The 24,368-nt window shown below is 36.2% G+C and overlaps 1 protein-coding gene across 4 annotated transcripts; it reads right to left on the minus strand.

Annotated features, from left to right (window-relative positions):
* Positions 1-1,934: 1,934 nt before the first annotated feature.
* On the minus strand, positions 1,935-24,287 carry LOC113493397 (synaptic vesicle glycoprotein 2A-like). Of its 4 annotated transcripts, none has more exons than XM_026871368.1 (12): positions 24,089-24,287; positions 16,129-16,232; positions 15,378-15,539; positions 14,602-14,764; positions 13,892-14,013; positions 13,262-13,500; positions 12,406-12,569; positions 11,775-11,880; positions 10,388-10,575; positions 8,705-8,803; positions 7,399-7,526; positions 1,935-2,601 (listed from the first exon to the last, which is right to left on the minus strand). In XM_026871368.1, the coding sequence occupies exons 2-12, from the start codon at positions 16,217-16,219 to the stop codon at positions 2,531-2,533; spliced, it is 1,533 nt and encodes a 510-aa protein (XP_026727169.1). In that variant the 5' UTR covers positions 16,220-16,232; positions 24,089-24,287; the 3' UTR covers positions 1,935-2,530. The 4 variants fall into 4 exon arrangements, with proteins under 4 accessions (XP_026727169.1, XP_026727167.1, XP_026727166.1 ...); XM_026871366.1 differs by lacking the exon at positions 24,089-24,287 and adding an exon at positions 21,099-21,557; XM_026871365.1 differs by lacking the exon at positions 24,089-24,287 and adding an exon at positions 20,403-21,087.
* Between the last annotated feature and the right edge of the window lie 81 nt (positions 24,288-24,368).

The following is a 24,368-nucleotide window of genomic DNA, read 5'->3' on the forward strand; positions in this document are numbered from 1 at the left end:
ACATAAGCCTGCAACGTTAACTCGCGGCTATTAAAAAGATTTCTGTTATTTAAAAAAAAAGATGATTTAATATGGTTGTGATTTAAACAAAACTTTTCAAACCCAGTTAACATCCATGTGTAGAAAAGTCTTTGAAAATAGATGTTATAGTCTAGAAAGGGATGTGATCTTGACAATAATTTAACGAAAATTCAAGACATATATAAAAATAAATTACTTAAATAATCCTTTTCTCACAAAGAGATTACAAGCAGGATACAAGACAATTGTTCAAAATGTAGAAAAACAATGATTTTCCTGCAAGCAATATCATAATAGTAGATTAAGATCTGTTTCGGATATTGAAACATTTTCTTGTTTTTAATTATCAAAGATAATATCTAGTGCTGATATAAAAAATAATGCGAGCCTGCATTTATAATCGTTGTTTAATTAATTGTAGAAATTAATGTAAATTATATTGAAACTGTCTGTTACTATGGTAAGTTAGTGGGAAGATTATCTATCTATACTCTATACTAATATATAAAGCTGAAGAGTTTGTTTGTTTGTTTGAACGCGTTAATCTCAGGAACTACTGATCCAAATTGAAACATTATTTCTGTGTTGAATAGACCATTCATCGAGGAAGGCTTTAGGCTATAAACCATCACGCTGCGACTAATAGGAGCGAAGATACAATGGAGAATGTGAAAAAAACAGGGCAGGTATAAATCATAACTTATACTTCTACCCACGGGGACGAAGTCGCGGGCAACAGCTAGTAATAAATAATTTGCAAGAAAATAATGTTGTGACTCTAAATTGAAATTAGCTACCCTATGTACAAATTTGATCAAAATTGGAAATGTAGTTTAAGAGTTCATCGCGGATAACAGAGTGACACGTAATTTACATAAATTAAGATAAATAAATGTACGTGTGTAAGGTAGTGTGTGGGGAGGGCGTTGTTTTAAGGGGACACTTGTTGAAAGGGAAATTAAAGATAATCTATAAGGTAAAATAAAACAGCCTGAAACATTCTTAAAAAATATTTTTATAAAATCAGTAAATATACAAAAAAAAAAATATGTTCAAAACATTACCCTGTGTAACTACATCAAATATAAATGCTAGCTACATAAATAACCTAAACTATGAAATACAAAACTTTTCTTACTATTTAAAAATATTTTTTGAATTTTGAAAAAGTGAATTTGTCAGTTTAAAAAACGTGAGTATTTCACTTAGCCTTAAATTAAAAGGTCGTTGCGTAAACTTTAAATGAACAATTGTATGTATATACTTATATAATGCCTTGAGTCCAAAGACTCTATATTAACCTAATCTTACATAAAAAAATTGTCAATCTCTACTTTTGCGTTAAAGCATTCATTTAGCACACAATTTTCAATCACAATACTTCCACAAATATAGTAAATACCTTTAAATATTTATATTATTATTTTTATTATATATACACGGTGATTTTTTAGTCGTCTTACAAAAGCAGCCCAGTTCATGTATCCAATGACTACAACACGTTCATGATAAAAAAAATAGGTATTTATGAGATTTGAATAAATTTAAAATGCAATTTTTATTCAATATTATGATGCAATTCGTAGCTTTTTAGAAACACAGCTCTGTTGCGAGCGCGGTCCGAGCCTTGTAAGTCTTGTAACAATGGTGAGGGGTGCGGGCGGCGGCGTTTTTATCATTTTTAAGAGTATATTTCAGATTTCTCTTGTTTAATTTTTCTTCGTACTTACTACCTTAGTTGATGATAAAAAAAAATAATCGCGCCTATGGGTATTTTACGTCGGATACATGAACCGGGCTGCTTTTATAAGACGACTAAAAAATCACCGTGTATAACGTATATTTTCTTAAGTCATATTAGTCATAATTCCAATATTCTTAATTTCTTGCAATTGCTCTTAAGATAAAATTATATAACATGCATTATTTATTGCTTATCTTACATAAGTCAATGTATATAATACGTAGATACGTCTTTTGTCACTGTTTATTATTTTTATTGAAAAGAAAAACTGTACTATTGTACCTATTCCTGCTGCTATTTCATTTGACTTAAAGATTGATTGGTAGATAATGCCTTGTAAGTCCGCCTTACAATTGTAAAAGTTCAAATAAAAATGATTAAAACATACTTTCTGAATAACCAGGAATATTATAGCATACCTATAGTTAACTAGCATATGGTAGGGGGAAATCACAACCTCTTTAAGTAAAATTGTTGCCGTTGTATAAGTAACAACTTCTCTAGGTTGTATGGAGCAAAATCTCATAGGCATAGCTCTCCCTTTCATAGGCGTAACAGCACAGCTTTATAAGTTGATAATGCATACATCGAATCACTTAGTTCCTAATTAAATAGTATCTTAGTAGGCAGTGCAAGGGAAGACAACAGTCACGATAACGCACGCCATTTCATGCCCTACCCATCTTATAATAAAGGATATATCGCCGTGCAGAATGATCCGTACAAGTATAAAAGTATAAAATCCTATATAATTAAGTTGTATTATCAGCTAGGCACAGGCTCTCGGGGTTTTAACGTATTTTCTGACGGCAGGAGGAAGCTTAGGGCGGCGCATACTGTGGACAAAATACAATTATTAGTTACAGGACTTTTTTAAAGAATTTGCAGTTGGCTTGTGGATGACAATGGGCGTGCAGCCACCTCCTAAAATATTATTGTTGCAGTGGTGGACGTCTAAGCGCCTGCTTTAATTTTATTGTTGTACCAGAATGTTTAGCAAAACTTTAGGGTGCTCCAGTCAGAGCAATAAGTCGTTAAAGAGTTTATTTGCAAATGAAGTGTAAATAAAGACATCACAATACAGTTGGTTCAAAACTTAGTGCTTTTACACAATCTTAGGTCCTAAGGCCAGCAGCAACACTGTTAAAATATGTTTCCGTAAGTATATACTTAGTAAAATATCAGCTATTACAGGCTATCCTACGGTTTGACAAAGATATCTCTCCATAAAGGTAACGATTGATCAAGGATCCCCACGCTACCCCAATGCGGGCCAAATTTCGACCGATAGGAATTCGGGTTACTCTGGGGTATTTTCCTTCACCATTTGTTTTTAATTTCTGAGCGCCGATTAATAAACAAAAACCAGTGTCAATGGAACTTAACGCGACTTGTTTACAAAGATTAATCGATTACGCATTTAATAGAGGTTACTTATTATAAGATATTTTTGTTTTTGCAAACTACTACGTTTGATCAACAGTGTGTAAAAACAATTTGATGTCGGTTATTGGCCCATTATCAAAGACTTCCGATAATACTTAGCACGCCTATCAAGAATAAATTCATTCTATTTTATTGCTGGCGAAGGACACGTGAAGTTCGGTGAGATTGCATTGTTTTAATATAATTTATGGGAGGTTTAACTTGTATTCGAGGATGATAACTTTTGGATAATATTTTTAATACCTATCTTTTTATTTTTGGAATGATTGTTGATGTGTGGTATCGAATCAAAGAATTGATGTCATTTAAATTGCCAAAGACCATTATTTAAAGAGAACATTACAAAAATAATTATGGTTATTCTTAATCCTCTGTTTGTTTTGTACTTGAATGAAATTAATTGATAACATGGACGATTATTAACAAGAATTCAAACAAGGCAAAATAAAAATATAAAATAGTAGGTATGATTTACATTAGTCGGCCGAATCTTCAAACCAGGAAAAAATGATTGTTTTGACAAATCTTATTTTTTTTTAATACGTCACTATAGACATATTGTAAAACAGTTATTGTAATTTATTACACGTCTTCACGTAAGGATAAAATCTAACAGTAGAATGATTCAGAATCGATATCTTCTTAATTGTTTTTACTATGTAATTAATTATGACGCAAAGATCACTATCTATGATAGTCAGATAACGAAAGGCGTTTTATGAAATAAATGCAGTTTTGGGGCTTAGTCACTCAATATTTTTGTCGTTAAAAAAGTTACGTTCTAAAAAATTTCAATGCACGGATAGCCGAGTGGTTGAGGACACCACACCAAACCAACTGAGCGCGACGTGTCGCGGGTTCGATCCCCGCGTAGGACAAGCATTTGTGTGATCTACGAATGCTTGTTCTCAGTCTGGGTGTCTTTGTGCATGTGATTTGTATGTTTGTAAATCGGGGGATTTACATTCGACACAAAGATTAAATTCCTTAGGTACTGCGGGAGTCGTTTTTTTTAAAAATCCTTTTGTAGCGAGGGATTTCACAAACATTTAAGTCACATGCACAAAGACACCTAGACTCAGGATAACCATTCGTGCATGTCCTAAGCAGGGGTCAAATCCACAACGCAACGCACACAGTCAAACCTCTGCTATCCACTTTCTTGATTTATAATAAATTTTTCTCTTCTATTTTAGTAGAAAGCATTTTAGCTGAAGAAGTATTTGGTTCAAATCGTAGTTCTTGACACCAACTTTTGTCATCGATGTATGCATTTAAAACCTCATTGGACACTCAAAGAGTACAATTTTAGTCTCTTTTATTTAAAAATTCGTTCATCGTATTTTATGGAATGCAATAAACTAATTGGGTATTTTACGGTTTCGTCAAACACGTTATGTTTGAGACAACAATGTTTGTTTGCCTCGGTGGCACTTTTTGAAGCTACAATATACTCTGTCAAAACAAAACGCTATCTAGTGAAGGATTACATTCGAAATATTAGTTTTCCCCACGTTTCTCGTCACGTTTGAGTAAACGACAATCTAAATTCATTACTTGTACTATCATGACTAAGCCCAATTTGGAACTAAGAGAAGTCTAATTAAAAAACAGCCTTATTCCATAGAGCATAGGGTTGTTTTTAACATTTACATATTGTGTCACTGCACTACTGGCTGACAATATCCGACCTTGGCCAACCTTGTACTCCGAAGGAAAGACCGAAATACCATTTTAACAAATGTACGCTGAGCTTCTGTTCAACGTAAATTAATAAGTTGTTACTGAAGGCACAGTTGGAGGGAAAAATACTTAGGTATGTTATAAGAGCCTACCGGTCCATCTCAGACTAATATTATTGCGGTTGTAGATAAGGGATGCCATTCTACGAAGCGTATTAGGCTATCACGCTTCGTGAGACGTGGTTTTCGAAAATGGCAAATTAAGCTGTTGGTTTATAAATAGTGTGATCTATTCTGATGTTAGAAAAGGAAATCCTAGTTTCGGAAGTCCTGTTATCCAAAAATGCATCAAACCACTGCGAGCTAATAATATTTTCACATAACGTGCGCTATGATATTTACGTGACGATCGAAGAATCCCACTTCCTAATCAGTGTACAAAAAAAAAAATACAACAGCGAGCCAAAATTTACAGCTGGCAATAAATAGCGGTTGATTGCCAGCTGTTTGGCCAACGTGCGACGCTTAGCGAGATCAGCCTGGCAACACCGATAACGCGCGAACCGCAGGAGTCCACTATCTCACTCCGGGCTTTAAATATTTTCCTTCTTATTGTTTTATTATACCTTAGATAACGGTATAATTTAAATATAAACGTCTGAAGTAATACCGTAAGGAGATAACGCAAGAAAATATGTTTTTAAATCACGAAGTCACGTCATCGCAGATTATTTTTTATATTTATTAATTACAGATAGCCGCGGCTAGATATTGTGCGTAAGCCTGATAACTATCGACTGGATAAAAATAACCTGATTCAACGCTTTGTGCTATTTTCGTGATGATTGTTCTCCGAGATAAAGATATGGAGACGTCATGATTGTCGTTTGCGGTAATCACGTTCGTTAGGGTGTGGTTCGTAATCAATTAGATAAACATTTAACGGGATGGTTTGAGATTTAAAGGAGTCAAATAAGAATGCTAAACTTAGCATGAATGGTTTGTGTTACCGAGGGCCTTGACGTGCAACACTTAGCAAAGTAGCACTAATTTTGACTGCACGGATAGGTAAAGGTATCCATGTCAAAGACAATGTGTACCAAGGGGTCCGTGCCTACATAGGATGAACATTTATGGGTTTAACGACAGCTTGTTTATTTTTGGTTTTGCTTTTTGGTTTTTTGGCTTGTTTATTCTTGTTTAGTCTTGGTTATTTTGGGCATATGATTTCATATGTTTTTAAAACCTCCCGCGATATAAAAAAAACTTTCCTTAGACCAGGGGGCTTAGACAAAGTAACATCGCTTTGTAGCGAAACGATACCGAATTTCGACATCGTCTGTGAGATAACGACAATCATTTCTTAGCCAATGTAACTCGGTTGTCGTGATCGTTGTGACGAATCGAACATTCGTTAAAAACAGAAATATTGTTTATGGTATCGAAGATTTTGCTGTCACCGCTGTCCGCGCAGTTTCATTTTACATAAACAGTTTCAATGAAGTTTGTTAACCATGCAGTTTTATATTATGATTAGATTTGTTTGATTGTTAGATTTATTTGATATGATAAGAATAATATTTTTTTCTATTAAAAAATGAAATGTGTGTGTACTAGTGCACAAAGGTAAGAAGTGAAACTTCTTTATGACCTTATTTTTCGAAAAAATATTTAAGTAGGTACCAACTATAACCAACTCGACATAAATTGGTTAAATAAAGTTGAATTAGAGAACGTTTACCAAAAGGCTTTTATTATTCATAGACATGAGTACAAATAATGAAAATTTAATAATATAAAAAATAAATTTTATCTTATCACTACTGAGTATTAAATATTTTAGAAAAATACGTACCATAATCATACCCAAGTATTGGAAAAAGAGATTTAATTACTTACTTTTTTTAGAAATAAATAATTAATATAAATATTTACTATATTACTATCGAAACGATTCAACAAGATCTACCTCCCAACGCAATAATAATCTGCAAAAACCATTGAAAACCTCCTTTCAAAAAATAAAAATGACGACTCGACTCCGTTTGCAAGGAAAAAACTTAAATATACGTAAACACTTGACATCTAAAATCAGCTGTTCAATAAAATTCGGCCATATTGTAACGATAACTACAACGTTTGAACGTTCGTTTCGTTATCTTTTTTGTCGATCACGATCGCGACAATAACGAACACCGAAAGTGCTGCTTGTCTACGCATTTGTATGGAACAAACGCGATGACGATTCGTTTCGTTATGATTTCGTTATAAATTATTACATTGTCTACCAACTTGCGATAACGATGACGATTGACCACGTGATTTAACGCGGCTTATGTCAATCCCATACAGTTGAGTCTTGTCGAACTTCGTTATCGTTTTGAAATTGTTACTTTGTCTAAGCCCCCAGGTCATGTTTTTAACCATAGATAAATATTGTGCCAACCACTTTGAAAATAAGCCCCTAAAATGTATGAAGACTTAATGTCGACAAGATATACTTACAGAAGACTAGAAAAGCGAAAGCGTAGAAGGTGACCATGCAGGCGGCGCTGAGGGATACCCCTGCGGCGTTCGCGCCGGCCACCGAGCCGACACGGCCGAACATCATCACCGCGCCCACCGCTGTTCCTCTGTGGAAGACAACCTTGTCACTTGGTACCTTGGCACATTACTCAAGAAAATACGTAACCGTCCTTAACGGACCTAGTCAGTAATGTTAGGGATTCGTAATGTGTAGGGATTCGTATTCGTATGGTTCCTGATTGAAAATGTGTCAAGTATAGTGCGTTGTGCAATCTACGAATGTTTGACCTGAGTCTGAGTGTCTTTGTGCGTGTGACTTGAATGTTTGTAAAAGGCTTCAATTCTCAAGGGCGGGGTTTTTTTTCAATCATACAATTTATTAAATGTGCGATAAAAAAAAGAAAATATGACATGAATTTTGAATAGAAAGATAAGATCAGGTGTTTCGTTTCCTTTTGCTATCTATCACAAGGATTAATTGCCAATATTATAGAGACAATAAACTTTATCTACAGATTTAGATTTGCCTATGACAAAAATAAGATAAATAAATTATAGCTGCTGTTAGTTGTTTGATATTATCTTTACGATGTTATTTCAGCTTGTTGTTAATAGGCATAAGCAAAACCCTCGCGTACAAAATATTTACTTAAGCAAAGATACTAAATGTCTTGTTGTTATGAATGAAACAAGAGGGTATTTACAGGATTAATTTAAAGCTCGTTCAAACGGTATTTTTGCCACTTATATAATATGTTAACATCATTTGTCAGTAACGATCAGACGAAGATAGACATTCCTATGCTTCTATCCTGCTCCGTTGTTCAGAACCGTCTCGTAATAGAGCGAAAAAGAGGGAAAGATGTACACGGCGTCCTCAATTAGTATTATTGTTGTTGTGGAAAGAAGATGGCACATGACAGGGTTTGAAACGGCCTGACTCTTTCACACCCTCCATTAAGAGAAGGTGGGATCTCGACATCATAGTGGACATGTGCCTCGTATAAATATGTCAATTCTGAATCATAACAAAGGATAGAAGCATTGTAAACTGCAGTTTATTGCTATCAGATATGGTTAAGCCCTTTGGCTGATGTGCAGACAGGAAAATAGACGGTTTTCGAAAGCAGTAAGTTCTGCTGAAAACACTGGAATTAGTCTGCCTGTCTTTTTCTACGAAAAAGGTGTAAGTTACGTGGTACATGTCAAGGGCACGTAAAGCAAAATAAACGTGAATTTTAAAAGAGTTTTTAGTTAGAAAAGTGTTTTATGCACTATTTCATACCTCAATGTAGTTGGGAACAAGTCTACAACGTAAGCCGTGAGAGGTCCGATACCCAGCGCCGTGATCTGAAGAGACGACATCGCTATACCAGCCGCGATCCTGTGGAAAGGAGAGTAAGAAGTTTGCATTAGTTGAATTTAAATTAGTCTGTAAATATTTCAAAGACGGGTAAGGTCCTTATAGAAGATATATCCTTATAGAAGAAACGAATTTTGGTCATCGTGTAACTTACTCGTGGGTTTTTAGTTCCAGATTTAAAGATTTAGGTATTTCTTTACTTTTTTAAAGAAGTTTTACTTTTCATGACAACTTTTTTAAAGACAAATACATAATTTGTCGCCCCTTGCCCAGTGATCTGTACCTCATCTGTAATCAATATGTCTCTTTGTGAATGCGACTTGAATGTGTGTGGGCCCCTGTGACACAAGGATTAATATAGTTAATTAATATATAATTAACTAGCTGTTGCCCGCGACTTCGTCCGCGTGTTTAGAAGAAACAGCGACTATAACTTGAGATTTAAACTATCCTATCTCTCAAGTTGGATCGAACTGCATATGGTGTGCGAATTTTATTATAATCGGTTAAGTGGTTTAGGAGTCCATTGAGGACAAACATTGTGACACGAGATTTATATCTATTAAGAATATTAATATCTAGAGTATGATATAACCGGGATAATGAGGTATTACGTAATAAATATTTTGATGTCATAACTTCATAAGATGACATAATATAAGTTATCTAAAGCTTAGTAGTTAGTGGAAAGACAGAGAAATTGTTAGAGTAAAAATATGGCTTCTTAATGCTTTAACATTATAAGGCTTATAACGTTGTTAATCTGTTTACCTAATTAAAATGTTGTTGGTTTATGACTTTTTAGTCATTACATAACTTGTTTGAGTAGTTGTGGTGTAAAATTCCAAAAGGTTTAAAGTTAATTTTACTGCTGCAAAAAGTAGTGTAGGACCATTTATTTGATATAATATTTTATTTTTAGCGATTTAAGTAAGCTATTGCGATTATGTCAATCCCATCGTGTCACAGAACCATTATTGGATTACGTCTTTTGCGCTGGTCTCACCAATAAAACGTAGCAGGCAGAAAAAATCTATATACTATACTATAATGTATAGCTGAAGAGTTTGTTTGTTTGAACGCGCTAATCTCAGGAACTACTGGTCCAAATTGAAAAATTATTTTTGTGTTGAATCGAGGAAGGCTTTAGGCTATAAACCATAACGCTGCGACTAATAGGAGCGAAGATAAAATGGAAAATGTAAAAAAAACAGGGCAGGTATAAATCATAACTTACATCTTCTACCCACGGGGACGAAGTCGCGGGCAACAGATAGTAGCGAGATATACAGACACATACAGAGAAAAAAATATGGGTGCTTATTTTCGTTTGTATTATCATGACTACTTACAAAAAAAAAAATGATCCCACGGGAACATAAAGTCGGTATCAAACCTATTCCATGTGATAATCCCAGTTATAAACTATCTGTGTATTGTTTACCAAGTTTCGTCAAAACATTCACTGGTTTTTGCAAGAAAGAGGAACAAACACCCATGCATACAAACATTCGCGGTTATAACATAAGCAGGATATCGATAAGGTTTTTACCATAGTCGATCAAACCTCAGTTGAACGAAGACTAGTTGATGTTGATTACTGACCTATTGGTGGACAGTCCAGCGATCAGGCAGCCAACTCCTACGATGATGAACATGGAGACCAGCAGCGTCTTCTTGGAGAGCGGGCTGAGGCTGGCGCCGACCACCAGCGCGCCGTACACCAGCGTCGTCAGCACCATGATGAAGAACGTCTGGTGAGAGATCGAGTCCACGCATTCTGACGTCGATGTCTGGAAGGATAAGGTTTATTATGATAGTTCAGAAGGTCACAGGGTCATTTGGAAAGTTTCGCCTTTCAACTGTCAAGATGCGTTTCTATAATATTTTTTCTCATAACGCCATCTAGTGTCAAACTATGTAAAAAATGTATTTCTAAATAACTGCATACTTGTTGGACATAAATTACACCCAGACAGAAAAAAGATACAACAGAGGCTATTAGTGGTTAAAGGACTTTCAACGAGGAAAAATCAAGCACGTATGTAAAGTGTAAATATTAAAGAAGCTACAAACATTTCACTTTCCGGATAAGACAGAATGTGATATAGAAATCAAAGTTCATTTCTTTTGTATTATCAATGTTTTAAGGTATGTTACGGTATTTAATTTACAGCTAAATAACAGAGTCATAAACTGTATCTTTATAATCAGGTAATAAAATATCGTGCGGCGGATGTCACGTTTTTGTCACAAACTCTTTAAGTCATGTGACATCTCTACAATAGGATATCTGACTAAATCTATTAATGTCCATCGGGCAGATTTCCAAAAAGTATATTTCATTGAATCGCATCATTAAAAAGAAAGGACGATTAAAATCACTTAAAATGAAATATTTGGTAGTGGGCGCTCGCTAGTAACATCACTTGCTAGTAAAAAGCGTACTGTTAATGACGTCATGATAAAAAAAACGTATCCCTTATTTATTTCAAATCTGTCTGACGTATAGTCCGTCTTACAGATACCTACAGATTTTAAGTGGGTAAGACTGCATTACTGGCACGTGTCGAAGGTCTGGAGTTCGATCCAAAGGCAAGCATAGATTTAACGAATGTTGTTTGCGTGTTAGAAATAAACATCACAATTTCCGTTTTTTTCGGAAGATAATTAAAATGTTGTGCGTTTGATCTCTCTCCGGTCGTATCTTATTGTCTAAAGTGCGCCAACAGAGAGTTCACCTATGTTGGTGCACACGCTTATGTACTACAGATCATTATAATATAGAAGGTGAATATAATGTAGAAGGTGGCCGGTGTCTTGCGATACTAGTCGAAGTGGCCGCAATCGGTCGGGAAATTATTTTAATGATGACATTTTGTTCCAATAAAAGAGACTTTCGACCCGACATCTCGGGATATAAGAGCGGTTATTGATTAAAGAAATGTCATTCGGCTTGTAGCTAGTACTTATTAGCTTTACCGACACTCACCGAGTTATCAGACTGGTCTATAAGCTCGCAGACAGTCCCGCTGGTGTCCTCACCACTCATCACCTTGTTTATTGTGTCCGGGGCGAACAGGAACAGCCCGTTCAAGCTGAAAACATTAACGAGAATATTAAAATAATTGCCCCTCAAAGATATTGCTTAGTGGTTACGATCCCATTATCATTTTCTAACAGGCATTATTTCTTATGGTAGAAAATTGATGTCGGCCCTTTTTGTTAGAAAAATGGCATTAACATTCTGTGCTCATGGAATCATCTATAGTACGCGTGTAAGTATTAAGTAGGAGAGTCATTTGCACGAATACACGAGGAAATATATTTATTCATACTTTTGACCTAACATAAGTACGTTGTAGACGTGATTTGCATCAATTAAATTTAATGTTTAACTTATTTTCAACTATTCTACGTCATAAAAATAGTTGAAAATAAGTTAAACGTTTTCGTTCATGTTTGTGAAAACATTATCTTATCTTATTTAGTTATTATATTTCTTCAATATTCTAAATAGAGACCCTATAAAAATACTTCAAATAAAGGGTAGACTTTCGGTAAAGATCCCATACTTATATTACTTTGTTCATTATACTTTCTTTGATACTTATAATACTTACAAGGAGAATAGGCCAAACATGAGGACCCCGGTGAGGGCGAACCACTTGAGGTGCGGGGGGCGCAGCAGAGCGAACGCGGACTGCGACTGAGACTTCGGCGCAAGCGCACACTCCGAGCCACGCTGCTCCGGGTCAGAGAGCTCACATGTCTTCAGGGATTTTACCTGGAAAATGTGAAATTGTAAGCTAAAACAAAATTAAAAAAAAAACTAAAAAAGTTCGATGTCATTCCATACAAATTTTATCAAAATCAGTCCGGCCATTTTTAAAGTTGGAAATTGCTTTCATCATCGGGTTTGAGTCTACCCTGCAAATTTCAGCCTGCTAGCTAATCGGGAAGTGAGTCAAAATTGAGTTGCAAATATCCAAGCGGAACGACAAACAAACAAGAATGTGAGTTTATAAAAACGTGGTAAAATTTGTTAAAACTAAAGATAAATGGTCTTAGATTTCACCATCTTCCCTTGTTCATCACCATCATTGCTTAAAATAATTAATAACTTCAAAATCACATTGTTTTGTTTGTTATCAAAATTTATTAAACACAACTAATCGTTTTGATACAGAACAATAAATCCTTGATACAAAGATGAAGACACAGGTCGATTAACATTATCAACATGCACTTTAATACAATATTGCAATCAAGTGCATGTTGATAAAAATATGTAAACATATTTAATGACTATGTTATCAGCATCGAAAGTTCATTAAACTTCCAGTTTCAAAATTAGCACCCAATTTAAGGGATTATTACGTAAATGGCCTATGAAAAATAGGATATAAGGCGACTTCAAATCTTTGTCTTTGTCTTTAAAAAACGTGCCTAAAGTAAAAGAGAGGGAACAACACTCACACAAAAGCTATCTTCATGTAACCCAGTGTTGACAGCATATATCCTCTTCACAACGTCAAGAGCCTCTCGGTCTTTGCCCCTGGTCATCAGGAACTTGGGGCTCTCGTCAGCCACGAGCACGCAGAGTGCCGTGAGGAGTAGCGGCAGGGAGTAGACCGCGGTCAGCAGCCGCCACGGACGCAGGTCGATGGCACCCAGGTAACAGTGCCAGTCGTATGACAGAATTATCCAGGCGAGACCTGGAAATTTGAATTTTGAGTTAGGGATTATTGTAACATTGTTTTTAAAGGATAAGTGATAAAGTTTAAACATTTTAGTTATTAAACTTATTGGTTTACACAAGACCCTGCATTGTGTCGCATCTTTGTATGCATAAATAATTGCAAACGAAGTTACGCTTGTAGGTACTTAACGCCTATCTTAAAATTAACAGCAATGCGTTAAATCTGCGTTATAAAATAATTATTGACTGATGGTGGAATAAATACTTTTTTATTGACGTTCATACAACGCTATAGAGCTTGTTTTTGACGTTTCTAGAGTGCTTAAAACACTTTTACTTAACATGGTATGGTAACGTGCTAGGCGAGTATGTTGTATTCGTAAATACTGTTTTAAGTATTTCCTCACCTGGACTGAAGACAGTGAGCAGGTTGACGAGACCGTTGATGACGAGGACAGCGGTGTCACGGCGCCGGCGTGGGAGCATCTCCGACACGTACGCGTAGCCCAGCGACGAGGGACTCGACAAGCTGGAATGAGATAGTTCTTGTAAAGGGAATCTGAAAATAGATTTACTTATAGCCTACTCGTACTTTACAAACGGGGGGTTTTGGGATCGGCTTCCAGTCTAACCGGATTCAGTGTTTTACAGGGAGCGACTGCCTGTCTGACCTCCTCAACCCAGTGGGCAACATGATACCCCTTGGTTAGACTGGTTGTCAGACTTTTCAAGCTTCTGATTACCTATAACGACGGATGTAGAAATAACAGCCGGGACCCACAATTTAACTTGCCTTCCGAAACACGGAGGAACTCGTTATGAAAAAGATGGTCACCCATCTACGGGCTAACCGCGTCAAGCGTATCTTAACCTGTTATCGATTCGCAGCGGTTATAGCTTAGTCACGAGCTCCTATACTTTATCTAGTTATTTTATTTTAAATTTAGCAAAGCGTTCAAAGCACGGTTCGCAACTGTGGCACCCATAACTTAAATGATTTCCTACGTCCTATATTTTTAATGAATAGTAAGTTTACCTCACGATCGAAAAGGGCTATGGTAGAATTCCTCTTTCTTATGGAACTAAATTAACAGAAATAGTCATAAAAGATACTTACAAAAGTGAACAGGCAAATTTGAAGAGAGCAAAAGTCACAAGTGACGGCATGAAGGAGGCGACGAAGCTCATCACGCCGGCTCCTGTCAGGGACCCGAGCAGGATTGGCTTCCTGCCGAGCGAGTCTGAAGCCCGGCCCCAGAAGGGTGCCGTTAGGATAATACCTGAAATTGTGAAGGGAGCATTATTATCACATATAATGTGATCACTGAATGTTTTCGCTCATCGTTGTGGTAGTAAAAATGAATATTGTCTTACTCAATACTCAATACTTTTATTGCACTCCATATGTTAAACAGTTGTTACATAATATAAGTATAGTACACTATGGACCCTGTATTAATTGGATGCCTCTAAGGCATGGCGTGCTGATTTCATTCTTGTTGATACCTGGACATATTTTTCCAGATGCGAATTAAAGAGTAATTAAAGAGTATTAAAATTATTTTTGGAGAACAATTCCTTATCATTCTGATCATTTTAAATAAGCAATATCACAAGAACCAAATTAAAAAAATTGCGATCAGGCGGCGTCGCAAGTATCTGATATCCAAAGCCGAAAGATTCGCAGAAGCATCGACGCATGCTTACATAGGAACCTGTACATACAGGTTGGACTGTTCACACGTATTATCAGAACAGTCCAACTACCTTCTGATTCAACTTTAGCCCTTTCTGACGCGTTGACGGGGTGGCCGCTATTCTGAGAAACACGCAGAGTAAAGCTATAACTAATTATGAATCCGCCTCATGAAAGTATAATAATCTATCACTAACCAATATTAGGTAATGAAGTTATGATGCCTTTCAGGTTATCAGGTACGTTGAGGTCGCAGGCTGCTGCCGGCAACACGAAGGCTACTCCAATCATCTCCAGAATGGCCGCGAACAATGTGGCCAGCATTAGAAGACTGTGCAGTAACTGGTACTTGCCGGCTCCTGAAAGTTTTGTAATGGCAATAAGCCGCTTGTTATCGTGTGTTTGAGATCTAAAGCTGTTTCAGTCTAGATGTGAGTCACGAGGTAGAGAAAAGGCACTCCAGCTTTCCGTTACTTCTTCTGCTCAACAAGTCGATTTACGGTATTTTTTCATTCTATGATTCGTTAATTCAATATGGTCTCTTCAAATATATGCTTACTTACGCTGTTGTTGAATTCTGAGTCAAAAATATGCGAAATTTTGTACTTTTTATATTTTTTGAAGATAAAGTTATTTAGTTTAACAGCACTAGGCCTGTAGCAGTGAGAAGAGATGCCAAATAAGAAACAGGATAGCTCCCGTCGTGGTGAAACGATGTTTCTAGGTTTTCCTAACTATTCTTAGCTTGATAGTAACTGTCGTGAGAATGATTCATTATTAAATGATGTAACGGTTTACTCACGCGTATTTATCGGGGTCGCGATCCCGCCGCGTCTGCTCACGATTAAGGACTCCGGTCGGGTCCGAAACTAGTCGGGCTACCCCGATAAATACGCGTGAGTAAACCGTTACACCATTTAATATTCTTAGCTTCCTAAGTGTCCTTACCAGCCAATTCCAATGCATCTTCGAGGTCTGCCTCCAGGACCGGTGAGTGCAGATGTTCTGCTGTCATGGTGGTCACCATCGCTTGCCGCATAGTCCCGTCCCTGCTAGATATTGCAAAAAATAAAAGTCATTAATTAATACTGTGCGCGACGTATCGCGGGTACGATACCGACGTAGGTCAAGCATTTGTGTGATCCACGAATGCTGAGTCTGGGTGTCTTTGTGCATGTGAATTGTATGTTTGTGAAACCCCCGCAACACAGGGATTAAATTCCTTATAGAAAGTCTACCTCTAGGACTTGAACTTGCATATTGTATTCGGCGTGTCTCCACATTATACATAGATTAAAGCCAGAACAGAATTATCTTTAAATGATAACACATCTTATGATCATCATAAAAATGATAAAATTACTTAATAATAGAAATAAATTAAATGTCATGTTGTCTGAATGCGATTAACTCTTAAACTACTTTCCCGCTTACAATCAAATTTGCTGGAAAGATAGGATGGCTTACGTTTTATAATTGGGATAATTTATCGTCGTAATATTATTCTTGCTAATTACTTATACAACGTACCCTCCTACTCTCGGACGAAGGTGCGGGAAAAACTGGTAATGTAATGTTATACTGGCCTATAAAAATCCTACTGCTGGGCTTGGCCTTATCACATATAGGAAAAGTTGGTATCCAGTGCATCCAGGGTATCCAGACAGTGGTATCTTAGAATAATTGAAAAGCATATTTTTCTTTGCCGGACGGTTGAACCTGCGTCTATTGCATGCATGTCGAGACAAAGAACCGAGATCGTCAAAAATTCTTGGAATTCCCACATATTATTTCCCCATAATAAGCACATTCAATATTTCCCCATAAACATAAAATCAAGTACCTAGTATTTGTACCACAACTTGCCTTTTCATAGTCGTATCGATGACCCCGGATTTTATCGTAATGTCTATTTTAACCATTGTTATTAATTTATTTTTATTGTTATTATAATTATTTATAGAAATATTTGCAGCAAATAATCTGTCACTTCATTTCACAGTAACTATAAATTAAAAAAATATAATTAATCACACACAACACAGAAGTTATGCTTTAACTCTTTGTGACAATATAATAGTAATAGTATATAATATAAAAGTAATATATTGTCATTTTAACTATTTTTTTTAAATTAAATCGTAGCAGTAAAGTCTCTAACTGTATTTGAATATCTACTGTCTAGACAAGGTATGTAAGTACTTAATCTTGATAACGTTACAACGGTTCAAGATACCAAAGCCGGTTAAGTGTGAGACGGAATCGCAACATCGAGGGTTCCATTTCAGACTAGGGAAAAACACGGATAGGCGAATGGTTGAGGTCATCACACCAAACCCACTGTGCGAGGCGTATCGCGGGTTCGATCCCCGCGTAGGACAAGCGTTTGTGTGATCCACGAAAGCTTGTCGTAAGTCTGGGTGTCTTTGTGCATGTGATATGTATGTTTGTGAAAGAACCGCGACAAAAGGAACTATGCGGGAGTCGTTTAAAAAAAAGCCTTCAAAATAAAAGAATTCTCTCAACTTGAGTGTTTACTAATCGCTGCGTAGCCTCGATTTTGATTCATTATTTGTTGTCATAGCAGCAACAGAAATGCATATTTTGTATTTTTACAACTGCTACTGCTTATAAACAATGAATGTATTAAGTATTGTAAACGGAAAGACAGCGTGCTGCTGGGGAGTTTGTTGCGCCGTTTCTTCTCTCGCGGCAAAAACACTTACTAAGCAAAGAAGGGTGGGCGAAACTGGGTGCCATTCATTGTAATTTGCAATTTTAAAAGTGCTACTAAATGAATTGTATGTTTTTTTTTTATTTTGCTTAGCTATAACGATTTGTTAGGTACAGCCTGGCGATAGACGGGCTGTCAGCGGTTCCCTTCGGGTACGGAACTCTAATAAATAATCCTTACAAAACTAGGTCACTATGACGAAATTCTTGATAATTATAGTTTCAACATACAGTTTCATTTCATTGTTTATGTTTTTATCGGGCGGGCCCTTTGTGTAGTCGATAATCTAACTTTATGATCACCTTCAAGAAGATTCAATTTGAAGGACAAGGACACTGGCCTAAACCTGTGACATTCTTTAACCTAACCTAAAATAATTAAGCACTTAATCTTATCTAATCTTACGTTGTATTTTACAATTACCACCAATTATGTTAAAACGTGTATGCACGAGAATTAATGCATATTATGTAAGCCTAATAATTGTTGCTGGAATAAAGTGCAGCAATGACTTGGTAAATTTTCTTTACGAGGGTAAACTAATAAAATTATTCTCGAATTTTCTTATTTCGACTCGCTACCTTTTCAGCTCATAGTAAGAACTCGGTTTGGGCCCTAAACTAGTCAGGTGATGCCGATAAATACGGGAGGAAACTGTTATATCACTTAAGTAGCACTCATTTCTGAGAATAATCAGGTCAGGTCAGATCTCCAAGCTAAGAATGGTTAGTTTAATATGGGTGATATTAACAATTATGTTCGTATATTTACATATTATTTTTCGTTTGCTTTGCGAACATAAATTGATTAAATAATAGTGATTGGAACTTATGCGTGTCTTGACACTTGTATTATAAATTTTACGAAACGGTTACGCCACGAACAACTCCTTCTAAACTTTAAAAGTTTAAAGCAGTTTAACTATGACAATGTTTATTTAAATACTTGTCTCATATTTTAAAGTCTCAAGCCCCTCTAATAAACTTCAAATCCGTTTAAATTTTGTAATAATATTTTTTCTGTCAAATATTTTTAAGTATCCTGTCTAAAAAGATTTATGCTTTCTATACCCAGTCATCAACCCTTTTCGGAATCAAACCAATATCCGATTTCTCAAACGTTGTTCATCGATTCAACATCAAATCCCAATCAATACGAAGATTAGTTAATCGAATGTCAATTCTCGTGATAAGAGCTGTGATTGGTTGTGAGGCTCATGGTCATCTAATCACAGTAATGATTATTTGATATGATAACAGATTGAACGGTTCAGCCTTCTGTAAACCTAGGGTTATGTTAGAAAAACGCTCAAATATTTACTCCCATCGGAGACCGATATTAAGTAAATCAGGAAAATTATCTTTCAGATGATCACCCGATCGCAGTTACTATCGAACATTATTTTGATCAGCGTCCCAGAAAATATGGGTCTGTTGATTTGAGTATACGCTGCCCGTTCTAACGTGATATTTTTGACAGATGTCATAGAATGCAGCAAATACGTGGGGAGCGTTTTATTTTTTTCTTTCTTTGCGTGTTCTATCAAATTTTACAAATGCAAAGATGCTATGGCCCATTATTCGAATTCAAATTCAAAATATTTATTGCAGATAAACATCCATATGTGTATTTAAATTTATTTATTATTAAATTAGTCAACAAAAAAAAACGACTTACCCCATCTTTTTAAATAACTTGCAACTATTAGATCAAAGAACAGACTGGCAGGAACTTGCGTCAGTACGCGGTATAAGTAGTTTTAAAGAGAGCCGTACAATCTGTATTCGAGAGATGAGTTATATGGAAAGTATTCAAGATAGCACACTTTATTAAATTGTGACTCAAATGATTTAAAATGAGTGAGACAAAACCTTGTCTCGGGGCATTTATCATCTGTCCCGATTAGCGCAGTGACTAACGGATGCGAATTTACTTTGAACGCTGTATTTACTTTGGCAGATTACATGCATACAACCTACTTCAGAGGAAAGCTATTTTACTGTTTGCTATACGCTGTCGATGTGAGAGTGAAAAGGGAATACACTGTGCGTAGCTGTGTCTTGCTTCCGCAACAGCAAAAGCTCAGGTGTACGATTACGTATAAGGGTAGAGTCGACGGCCGGCGTCGGTCGTAAGTCGTGCAGTACGCCCCGTCACTTTAATTATAAATGTTTGTGTTTATAATAGACATAGGACGCGAAAAACATAAAAAAACCTTTTTTCTTAAAGTTTTGAACTAAATATGTACTAAGAGGATTTTACACAAGACTAAGTTTGGACTAGGTCAGTGCTGATAAAAAAATTTAAAAACAAAAATATCACAAACATTTTAGTATTTCTTCTGGTACAAATTGGATACGTTTAGAATGTTACAAATGCTATTTTAGATACCAGAACTTAAAAATCAAAACCCTGAGTCCATGCCCAAGTAAAAAAAAAACTATTCAAATTAGTACTAGACAAAATAAACAGCTGATAAAAAACACACCTTTTAATCATGTTTGCATGTAGAAACCGTATCCGTTTCCTTCCGTAATGCATCGCTCACTGTTTGCACACACACATGTCACTCTGCGACTCCTGCGCAGACTGTCACGTGACTGACTGTTTGTCTCCACTTTCATTGTTTGTCGTTAACCTCAGTGATTAATGAGTAAGAGATAGGCGCCGTACGATGTGTTTGTACTATTGATGCGTGGAGGAAATGAGAGCTATTGTGCACTGATTGTATTGTTACACATTCAGTGTATTCATTGTTGTAAACAGTAATTAATAACAGATTTTTGCAATCATAAAACCTATGTAGTACCTCTGTTTCATAAAAGGCGTCTTTTTTCCAAATGGATCGCCAACATGGGTATGTTTGTTTGTGTTTGTATTAGCCTTATTTTTCCCATAGATCACCCAATGGATGCTTTGTTTCACAGAATCATCGAAACAATTTAGCCAAGACAGTGATACACTGTTATTAGCAGCATTTCGCTGAAAAGTCAATATTTCAGCCCCATTTTTTGGAGAAGCGGGGAATTGCTCACAGACACCAGGACTCCTACTGAATGTACCTAGCTGATTTACAACGTATCCCGCGTTTGGTCGATGACGAGAAATGCATGGCAAGGTAATATTCTAGTTATCATCCTCCTAGCCTTTTCCTAACTGTGTTTTGGTCGGATTTCAGTCTTACCGGATGCGACTAAGTACCATTTACTGCCTATTTGTTCTTCTCAACCCAGTTACCTGGGAAGAATACGACACGGTACCACTTTGTAAGACTGGTTGTCACTACACTAATCAAATTGCTGAAATATAACTGAATTCACAAGTCGAAAGTCATGTGACTTGTCGACGAGGAATATCACATGACAGACATGTCAAACAATCATTGGCGTCAAATTATAATATTTTTTAACTACAAAAACATACAATCATCTTATTACCTACTGAGTCAAACTTGATGAAACTGTTATGGGATCAAATGACATCTATTTCACGTTAAATAATAAAACCGGTCCACCCAGACCGTAATTTAGAGGGAGAAAAAGGACGAAAAAGGACCTCCTCCTTTTGAAAGTCGGTTCGCTCAAATGTTTAGATGTAACATTTAACTGCGCTTTGTCACGTGACTTTGACCTGTTTTCTCTATATATTCGATCGTTGTCCATTAACGCTTACGATTGACAAATTTTCGCTTGTTTAGAGGAGTCTTTGTGAAGGACGTTTAACATGAAGAGGTGAAGATCCGGCAATCACGAGCTATCTTATCTTATCAGCAAAGGTCGATACTACATAAGACAGCCGTGTAAACTGGTACAAACCGGTAACTAATCTAAATCATATTTGAGGCACTTTTGAAATTGAATTAGAGGGTATCTTGTAAGTCAATTTTAATAATGATAGTTGATTATTCAAATAAGTTTTATTTGTAGCTTGGTACAAATAAATGTTATACCGTAAGTTGGTGAACTCATTGAGGCCAATAAGACGATGGTTGAATGTTAAGTGCAGTTGATAAGGTAGTTAATCACTAAATTCTCAACATTATTCAGTTTATAAAAATAACGTTAAAGCAGAAAACCATAATCATTTAAAAAACCTGAATTGTGTATTCTGTCCCTGAACGAACAGCTAATAAATGAAACGATTACGTAAATGCGATCGATTTTTCACTTCGTTAAACACTTAGAATTCACTTTCGCTAACGCTACCTACTAGGTACTATTTAATGTGAAGAGAAATTTCCGTGACAGTGTATTAAAGGTATATTGTTTTACGGAGAATAGGGCTGTAGAGATGATGTATGAAGGATTGCCACGCATTGCAATACACCGATGTAAAAACGCGGCGTAGCACGGCGGCGGTTCAAGTTTAGTCAGTAAGAGTCTGACAATTTAATCCGTCAGAAGTGGGTGTCCATGAGGATAAGATGTAAAGATGAAATTGGCAACTGAAACTGTCAAAGTAATGATATCACAAATCTTGTGAATTTGCTTCTTCATAAAGAAAATTAAAAAACTGTTTTAAATTGGTCAAGATACCTATCTTGTACACTAGTGTTTGTAATCACAGCTTTGCTGTAACATGTAGAGAGGGCGCTGTTATCTTCAATTAGTACCGTATGTGACACAGAAAAATGATTCTGCTAAGGTTAATGTTAAAGGAGTTTTTATCACAGCGATGAATATGGCGCTTTTCTATATTTAAAAAGTTGCCATTTTAGAAGAGAGTGGATGTCAAAAAGCTGTCAGATCCAACGAAGATTGTTATTTGGAAGATTTATTAGTAAAATAATAATGAAAAAAGCATGTCAAGCATGTTTTTTTACTTATATTTACAAAAACTACAGCAAAAGTAAAATTCTTACTGAAATTCAACTTCAAAGTACCGGTTTAAACCTCAAATTACAATAGAAATAAAAACGAAAATGTTACCGACAATGTCGGCATTGTGAAGCAAAAATCAATGAGATCTGGATAAAATAACATGTGCACGAGGAGAAGAGCAGCACGCCCACCATCCCCGGACTCGACGCCGAGCTAATAGCTGCCGCCGCGCGCCGGACCGAGCTCCAGCGACGAGTACTACTCCCCGCCGACTTGGCGCCCTCAGGCCAACAGGCCTCGAACAGGGCTCCCTCTCTCGGTGGTGTAGTTGCAGCGCATGAAATGGACTCGACAGATAAATGAGAACGTCATGCAATGCCTACTATGGGACGGGGGAGGAACTAACCTCACATCGTGCCGTACGAGAATGCTGTCTCTGTTTGTGAACACCTAAGGGCGTCTGGGTCGTTTGATTCAGTAAGCGGTAAGTACTTCTCGACAGGGCACGTATCGTGAGGAGGTTCCTCCTCCTGGAGCCGTAACTACTGGCAGCTTGAGACCTGTGTTGCCGGTTGGAGTCTTTTATATTGAACTTTTATATTGTCTCTTGAACTTTTTATATTTTGAAATGTTTGTTGTTTTTTTTTTTTTATAAATAGCTAACAATGTAATTTATAGGTGGAGATTGTCATTAACGAAATAGTTACGATTTATTTACCAGAGAAAATAAAATACAAAAGAATAAGTTTGAGTTCTTTTTACACATGAGTTTTATGAATCCACAAACATACAAATGCATATGCTAGTGGGTGTGTTTGTCACTTTATTAACTCCTCTTGAACTTTATTTATAGCGGAATGTTATAGATGATTACGATAACCACAGGCCGTCCCCTTTCACCTAACAATTAACATGCATTTAATTATATCTTTGGGTAATAAAACGATTCCTAATGTAAACAGGAAATATATTGTTAAGAAAGGTTCGGCTGTGGAGGGTTCTAGATTGTTCGATGTATTCTCTAACTAGCTGTTAGCCCCGATGTTATCCGCTTTTTATAAGAAAATATTATTTGAACCATTATGAGGGCTTTTTGCCACATTTTAGTCATAATAAATGAACCTAACTTAAATATCATTTCAATGATATAACTTATGGCGAGAATTTTGATTTATGAAGTAGTCAAATTTAAAATTTCAAGTTTATTACCTGAACAGGGTCCTCTCGAGAATCAAAAACATGACAACCGACTCCAAATGGGAACAGGAAAAGCAAGAATAAAAGAGAAGAAAAAGAAAAAGGGCTAGGAATGGAGAAACTGTGTTCTAAATTCTACAGACCCTCATCAACTTACCTAAACAATTCAGGAGTTCACACAATCCCGAGCCACAACAAAACACCGACACAATTGTCATAAACAATCACTATAAACGATAATTACTATTAAGATAACTGCAACGATTTACAATAAATTGATAGTAACTGTACTTATCTGTCCCTTGCACTCGCAACCAACTTATTGTCACTAATAACATAGTATTAACGCCTAACGCCGGCCACTTGGAGATTAATGACTTTATTTACACTAGCTTTGCGTTAGGGTTTACTCGGTTACTTTTATATTCGACTAGCTT

The sequence above is a fragment of the Trichoplusia ni genome, chromosome 4, assembly GCF_003590095.1.
Source record: "Trichoplusia ni isolate ovarian cell line Hi5 chromosome 4, tn1, whole genome shotgun sequence".
Lineage (NCBI taxonomy): Eukaryota > Metazoa > Arthropoda > Insecta > Lepidoptera > Noctuidae > Trichoplusia > Trichoplusia ni.